The sequence below is a fragment of the Gadus macrocephalus genome, chromosome 4, assembly GCF_031168955.1.
Source record: "Gadus macrocephalus chromosome 4, ASM3116895v1".
NCBI classification, from domain to species: Eukaryota; Metazoa; Chordata; class Actinopteri; order Gadiformes; family Gadidae; genus Gadus; species Gadus macrocephalus.
The window spans coordinates 5265766-5272999 of record NC_082385.1 but is presented as its reverse complement, the minus strand read 5'-3'; the positions used below and the strand labels follow the sequence as shown (position 1 = coordinate 5272999).

The 7234-nt window shown below is 51.4% G+C and overlaps 2 protein-coding genes across 5 annotated transcripts in view; one reads left to right on the top strand and one right to left on the bottom strand.

The window, feature by feature from the left end:
* Nucleotides 1–42: 42 nt before the first annotated feature.
* psmc2 (proteasome 26S subunit, ATPase 2) lies at nucleotides 43–3580 on the top strand. Its single transcript, XM_060049631.1, has 12 exons — nucleotides 43–217; nucleotides 422–459; nucleotides 678–759; nucleotides 1128–1227; nucleotides 1519–1650; nucleotides 1810–1882; nucleotides 1972–2067; nucleotides 2199–2363; nucleotides 2449–2536; nucleotides 2654–2856; nucleotides 3000–3096; nucleotides 3352–3580. The coding sequence occupies exons 1-12, from the start codon at nucleotides 148–150 to the stop codon at nucleotides 3507–3509; spliced, it is 1302 nt and encodes a 433-aa protein (XP_059905614.1). The 5' UTR covers nucleotides 43–147; the 3' UTR covers nucleotides 3510–3580.
* A 31-nt stretch (nucleotides 3581–3611) lies between these two features.
* Nucleotides 3612–7234, bottom strand: part of slc26a5 (solute carrier family 26 member 5) — a 13972-nt gene continuing 10349 nt past the window's right edge. The window contains exons 13-18 of one of the 4 annotated variants that reach the window (XM_060049615.1): nucleotides 7192–7234; nucleotides 6710–6802; nucleotides 6293–6406; nucleotides 5257–5406; nucleotides 4694–4748; nucleotides 3612–4396 (exon numbers count right to left, since the gene is read on the bottom strand). The exon at nucleotides 7192–7234 is cut by the window's right edge and continues 27 nt beyond it. In XM_060049615.1, coding sequence (XP_059905598.1) covers nucleotides 4230–4396; nucleotides 4694–4748; nucleotides 5257–5406; nucleotides 6293–6406; nucleotides 6710–6802; nucleotides 7192–7234 — 622 coding nt within the window. In that variant the 3' untranslated portion in view covers nucleotides 3612–4229. Of the gene's footprint in view, nucleotides 4397–4693; nucleotides 4749–5256; nucleotides 5407–5835; nucleotides 6170–6202; nucleotides 6407–6709; nucleotides 6803–7191 lie in introns of those variants that run through there. The other 3 variants (XM_060049612.1, XM_060049613.1, XM_060049614.1) reach the window with 3 other exon arrangements.

Below are 7234 nucleotides of genomic sequence, written 5' to 3'. Positions count from 1 at the left end.
CATCGATCAGAGCGCGGTCCCTCGCCTATAATGTCCCGATGCCTACTTCCGTCCTCAGTAAAGTAAACCGGAAACTTAAACCTGCTGTGTAATCGTGTCTAGCGCCGCTCTTCTTCACCGTCTAAAGCTTCTCTTTTCCTCTCCATCATGCCGGACTACCTGGGGGGCGACCAGAGGAAGGTGAAGGAAGAACCTAAGGAGGACGCTGTCATCAGAGGTTCGACTTTAGTATTATTATCTCCTTTTATTAACTATCCTCCTCTAGTAGCTGACTGTGGCTACTTGGGAAGCTAACCTTTAGCTTCACCGTCTGATCTCACCCAGACCATAATAATCACCTCACACTCTTAAGGACTGATGAGAAAGTACTTTTTAGTCTCCAAGTAAATAACGTGTGTGTGTGTGTGTCTGTTTCCAACAGCTCTAGACGAGGGTGACATCGCTCTACTGAAGACCTATGTAAGTACAAACTATAATCTAACCTAAACTCAGTAAGTACACTATAACCTGTAAGTACACTATTTTTGTAGGTAGCATGCATGACCGGTGTATAGTTGAAGCTCAGTTGGAGAAGGTGTGTTGTGCGACAGGGCCAGAGCACCTTCTCCAGATTGAGGTTCAGTAGTTAAGGTTTGTTGTCTTGTTGTGTAATGTGTTGTTTTCTTGTTGTGCGACAGGGCCAGAGTACGTACTCCCGACAGATCAAACAGGTGGAGGATGACATCCAATCGCTGCTCAAGAAGATCAACGAACTCACCGGTACGAGATCAATAAATATCATTATCATACTTAATCATTATTAGACATTACATACACATTATATTACACATAACTGATCTTTTTAGAGATAATCTGTTTGATGGAGGTATCTCATTGGTTTGTGAATCAAATAAACTGAATCAGATTTGCTCATTTATTATTATTAATCTAATCAACTAAACGATCAAATTGAATGGTACTTGATTAATTATTTTTAATCCAAGCCTGGATTCCTCTGCTGGGATGATTTGAGCTCTCTTCTAAACCTCTTACAGAACATATCCCTCTATTGGAGACCAGTTGAACTGTTGTATCTTACTGTGATCTCGAGCCTCGTGTTGTGTGGGTTTGACCGTGTCGTGTTTCAGGCATCAAGGAGTCTGACACCGGCCTGGCCCCACCCGCGCTCTGGGACCTCGCCGCAGACAAGCAGACGCTGCAGAGTGAACAACCGCTGCAGGTCGCCAGGTACTGACCTTTAACCCCTGATCTTACCCGACAACTTTAACTTCTTAGCCTGACCCCTAGCCACTAGGTTCCTTGTCACTAGGCCCCTTAGCCATTAGGCCCCCTAGCCATTAGGCCCCCTAGCCATTAACCCCTTAGCCATTAGGCCCCCTAGCCATTAACCCCTGAGCCACTAACTACTAACCCTTTAGCCAACTAAAATCCCCCAAACAGTAGCCTTGTTACTTCCTCAAATGTTTTGTGCCGTGTTGTGATTCCGGCTGATTAACTGAAGCATGCGTTTGTTTCCAGATGCACTAAGATCATCAATGCAGACTCGGAGGACCCCAAGTACATCATCAACGTCAAGCAGTTTGCCAAGTTCGTGGTGGACCTCAGTGACCAGGTGGCGCCCACAGACATCGAGGAGGGGATGAGAGTGGGGTGAGCTGCGTTCGGGGAACCCCGCTGTCTCGTTAGGTGTGGAGGACGGGTCATGTGACGTCCTGCTCCTCTAAATTAAGTGATGACCCGTCATTCAGCCCGTCATTCAGCCGTCAGTGTCCTGACGGCTGAATAACGTGGAGCCGTGTCCTCCCTCAGGGTGGACAGGAACAAGTACCAGATCCACATCCCGCTGCCGCCCAAGATCGACCCCACAGTCACCATGATGCAGGTAGGAGCTCCTCAGAGCAGGTTACGTGACCCCCCGGTTGGTCAGTGGCTATCTGTTACCCAAGCCGATGCGTGTGTTGCCATGTGCAGGTGGAGGAGAAGCCGGACGTGACCTACAGCGACGTGGGCGGGTGTAAGGAGCAGATAGAGAAGCTAAGGGAGGTTGTGGAGACCCCCCTGCTGCACGTGAGTCTCACATCAGCACCTTGAACCCCCCCCCCGGGTCTGAAGTCTATTTCTACTGCAGTGTTCCTCGGTCTGAGCCGAGGTTCTGTTGTCTGGTGCCCCGGTGGTGAGCTGTCTCGTCTCTCCCTCAGCCCGAGCGCTTCGTGAACCTGGGCATCGAGCCTCCTAAAGGTGTGCTTCTGTTCGGACCACCCGGCACTGGGAAGACGCTGTGCGCCAGGGCCGTGGCCAACCGCACCGACGCCTGCTTCATCAGGGTCATCGGGTCCGAGCTGGTACAGAAATACGTGGGAGAGGTAAGTCTGCGTTCCGGTCCCCCCCCGCCACCACCACCACGGACTGGGCGGACGGGGGGGGGTCCAACGTGTCGTGTCCTTGCAGGGGGCCCGCATGGTGAGGGAGCTGTTCGAGATGGCCCGCACCAAGAAGGCCTGCCTCATCTTCTTCGACGAGATTGACGCCATCGGAGGTAAGACAGGAACCCAGACCACAGCCCCCTAGAGGTCCCTAGTCCAGATGGAGGGTACGGTGGGTGGGTCCGACCGGTGGGCCCAGATGGGTCTGACCGTGCGTGTGTCCCCCCCAGGGGCCCGGTTTGACGACGGCGCCGGTGGTGACAATGAGGTGCAGCGCACCATGCTGGAGCTCATCAACCAGCTGGACGGCTTCGACCCGCGGGGGAACATCAAGGTCCTGATGGCCACCAACCGGCCCGACACCCTGGACCCCGCCCTCATGAGGCCCGGTCGGCTCGACCGCAAGATCGAGTTCAGCCTCCCGGACCTCGAGGTAAACAAGGGGGGCAGGAGACGGTGGTCACCGGGGGAGACGGTGGTTTGGGTTGGTTACCGTGGGGAGACGGTTAGTCTGCTGCTTGTTCTAGATTGGTCCCCATGCTTCAGTAATAGCTCCTCCTCTCTTCTGGTTTGCAGGGACGCACCCACATCTTCAAGATCCACGCCCGCTCCATGAGTGTGGAGAGAGACATCCGCTTCGAGCTGCTGGCCCGCCTCTGTCCCAACAGCACAGGTACGATTCCCCCTCGACCCCCTGGCGAGGTCTGTCTCCTACCCAGGGACCACGCCTTCTCCTCTGTCTTCTAATGACCTTCGTGGAGTGTGTTTCTGTTTGGGCCACCTGTTCACTTTTCAGCCACAGGGGGGCGAACAGGGACCTCGTCCTGCTCAATGAGTCTCGGGCTCAGCTTGTGTTCAGTGAGCTGCTGAGCCTGGTCTCTATGGTGTAATGGGGTGTTGTCTCCCTGGTAACGGCGTGTCTTTACAGGCGCCGAGATCCGCAGCGTGTGCACGGAGGCCGGCATGTTCGCCATCCGGGCGCGCCGGAAGATCGCCACGGAGAAGGACTTCCTGGAGGCCGTCAACAAGGTCATCAAGTCCTACGCCAAGTTCAGCGCCACACCCAGATACATGACCTACAACTAGGCCGAGGCTCGTCTCTCTGTTCTCATCCTGTAATCTCATCCTCCAAGACTAATAAAGTTTGTTCCACGTTATTCGCAGTCTGAGTCACTGAATCCACAGACTTATAATGTTTTATTACTATTGTCAGACAACAGATATGATGTAACATTGAGCACAGAATGGCACATCCACAGTTGGACATCAGTGAATTAGCAGGGCTGGGGTCGGTTACAAAGCCCAGTACGAGAAAATATCCATCTTATATCGTTCTCAGTATTCATTTGATACCAATTATGTGATCCATTTGCTTGTAAACCCATAAACACCATAACAGTCTAGCTCCGGCTTCAGAGGATGGAAGCAGGCGTCCTTAGAGGAGAAGATCTACTGGGTTCTTTAACACCTGTCATGTTACGGAGAACCGACCTCCAGCCCTAGAACACATCAGGACAGTCTATTCTACAATACGATGGAGAACCATTCACCAGGCACTTTAGCTTTAGTCTTCAGTAATAGTCGTCAGTAACGGTCTTGGTTCATAATGGACAAACAGTAACTTTTGACTCATCAGGACATTTTGAACTACAGTCTCAACCTCAGAAATCACCCACACGTGATGTTCTAAGGAAGTCAGCGTCTCTAAGACCAGTGATTTGACTTCTTGTGTCTAACGCCCTGAGTATACTAAGCCCCTCCCTCGTGGGCTCTAAAACAAGGTGCATTGTGGGCCTCCTGCAGTCATCACCGTGAAGAGCTGCCGTTGGTGATGGCGATGGGCTGGGATTGGCTGGCGCACGCCTCCTGGTGTTGGCTGTACAGCACAGCGTCGTGCACGGTGGGGAACAGGATGTCCCGGGTCACGACCCCGCTGAAGAACTGCAGGGTCTCCAGCTGAGACAGCAGGGGTCCTGGGGGTCAGGGTTCATAGGTCAGAAAGACACAGACACAGGGTGCTGTCCACAGCCTACCTGTAGGCCTCCTAGAGCCAGACGACCCCTGACCCCTACCTGTAGGCCTCCTAGAGCCAGACGACCCCTGACCCCTCCCTGTAGGCCTCCTAGAGCCAGACGAACCCTGACCCCTAGCAGTAGGCCTGTACCGGCTCCAGATGACATGTATCTGAATTTGTTTACTAGTTACTTTGAATTAAAGAGTATGCTAATTGACTAATGAGTAGAATAATTCCCAGGCATATCAGGGCTTACTGTTGCATCCAGCGATGAAAACACGTACGTCCTTCGCTGCAAACTCCTTGATCATCTGCAGAAGCAAGATAAAACACACGATTAGCAAGTCATCCTAACCCTTATCCCTCACTAACCCTAAACTGTACCAGGCTAAACACCCTCAACCTGAAAGCTCATCGTTACTAAACTTAGCATTTCAAAACCCTAGCCCACCTCGTCTTGACGAAATAGTTAGCTACCTTCATGTTGACCAGTTAGCTACCTTCATGTTCATCAGAGTTGGCTACCTTCATGTTGACCAGAGTTAGCTACCTTCATGTTGACCAGAGTTAGCTACCTTCATGTTGACCAGAGTTAGCTACCTTCATGTTGACCAGAGTTAGCTACCTTCATGTTGACCAGAGTTAGCTACCTTCATGTTGACCAGAATAAGCTACCGTCATGTTGACCCGAGTTAGCTACCTTCATGTCTACAAAGGGTTGTCTTGAGTTAACTACCTTCATCACAGGTTGTCTTGAAGACACTCATCTACTCCCCATACTATAAGATAAAGACTCTTAGGACAGAAAGCGGGACGTACGGAGGTGATGGCCTTCGATCCGACGGTGTCCACGAAGTTGACGGGGCTCCAGTCCAGGATGAGGGTGTGGACATCCCGACCCCCCGCCGGTCGGCTGCTGACCCCCCCCTCCTTGCACCAGGACAACAACTCACCGGTCACTCCCGGAGCCTTTAAAGGACCGCACGCCTGCTGCCTTAGTGCCGATGCCCACACTGACCCACAGTCAACACGGATAGCATCGGGCCAGATTAGCCTCAGACTGGGAAACGGCGGCTTTAGCTAGTGCGTTGTTACGGGTTCCGTTTAATACGGTATACTTAGAGCGTTGCGAGAGGTTAGGAAGAGCGGGTTCGAATCTGGAATGTTTAGGTTAAAGCGGGTTAGGTGAGATTGATTAGAGGTGGTTATGGTGATTGATTAGAGGTGGTTATGGTTATTAGCTATGGTTAGAGGTGCCGATCTGGCCATGGTCGTTCTCAAAGAGACGTTTAGTAAGTCGGATCCGTGGCTCAGTAGCGTGTCTTGTAAAGGTGCGATAACGAGCTGATGTGTGCTTCTGATTGGGCGGGCGGGCGGACGGCGTTGGTCTGTGTTTACTACGACGGCGGCGGCGAGGTGAGGCCGAGAGGAGAACCGGTGGGTTGGGTCTCGTCTGGGTGCCGGAACAAAAGGCAGAACGACGACCGGTCCTTTAAAGAGCAGCTGATCCTTAACCCATGACCCTCAATCCCCTGGAACATCACTGATTAAGCCACAGATTCATTAGAGGAAGAACAGAGTGGTCAGAGTTAGAAGTGTTAATCAGGTGTTCTGTAATCAACACAGAGGGAGGGCGTCTAGAGGAGCGTCGTCGACGGCTGACGATTCAGAGGCTCGCAGAAGGAAGAGGGTCCTTCAGCCCCGACCTCAGCAAACCAACCTTTAGGTACAGGTGACCCTGAGGTGTGTGAGCAGTACAGGGGACCCTGTAGTTACAGGTGACCCTGTGTGTGTACACAATGGTCTCTCTGCACACTGAGGAGACCCAGCTGTGATCTGACGTCTCCAGGTTTACCGTAGCGCTGGGGGGGCCGGAGGGGTCAGACAGGTCCTTCTCCGCCTCCGTCTTCTGGTCCTGGTCCCGGTCCTGGTCCTGGAAACTCTGCTTGGTTGTTGGCTCCCCCTGACTCTACTCCAGGAGAGGAAGCGGGTCCAGGGTCAGTCAGAGGTCACATTCATCACTACAACACACCACTGATACAACAGGACCTGGAGGCAACATTAGATAGGAGATACATGATGAATTAATTAATAAATGATATATACATGAATCTATATTATAGTATCTAATATCTATCATTCAGACGCATCTCCAGTATACGGTCAGTATTACACCAGATAGCTCTATGGCTCCTTTATATTATCACCATCACGTGCACACTACTCTCAAGTGCAAACCTATTCTCTCACGTGCACACCCGTATGTACCCACCTTGTCTCTCAGGGAGGTCACGTAGAGGTCACAGTTGGCAAAGTACACGGAGGAGTTGGACTGAAAGATCTTGATTCCAGAATATTCCTCCAACTGAAGGACAGAAGTTCAGTCACACACGAGATACCGCTACAATACTACTCAAGTACTACTACTCCTAGGATAATACTACAAGACTACTGCGGATGCTACAGTACTACTACAGTACTGTTACACACGAGCTGCTGCTGATGCTAGTACAACTTCCGTACTATTACAATACTAATACAACAATACTGCTACAATACTACTACAACTACAATACTTATACTCCTCCGACAATATTAATGCACTACTGCTGCTTCTCCAATACTATTGCACCACTACTATTCCCAGACCGACTTCTACAATACTCGTACACTACTACAACACTCCTCCTCCTCCTTTTACTGCTACTACAAGTACAGGATAGTACCACCACGTACTACCAGTCCACTACTCACCCCCTCGTAGAGGTCCACGTCGTAGTACAGTCCGGTCCCCGGG

Coding starts and splice junctions, on each gene's coding strand:
- psmc2 (XM_060049631.1), top strand. CDS start 148: ATGCCGGACTACCTGGGGGGCGACCAGAGGAAGGTGAAGGAAGAACCT. Junction 218..421: donor GGAGGACGCTGTCATCAGAG/GTTCGACTTTAG, acceptor TGTTTCCAACAG/CTCTAGACGAGGGTGACATC. Junction 2,068..2,198: donor TGGAGACCCCCCTGCTGCAC/GTGAGTCTCACA, acceptor TCTCTCCCTCAG/CCCGAGCGCTTCGTGAACCT.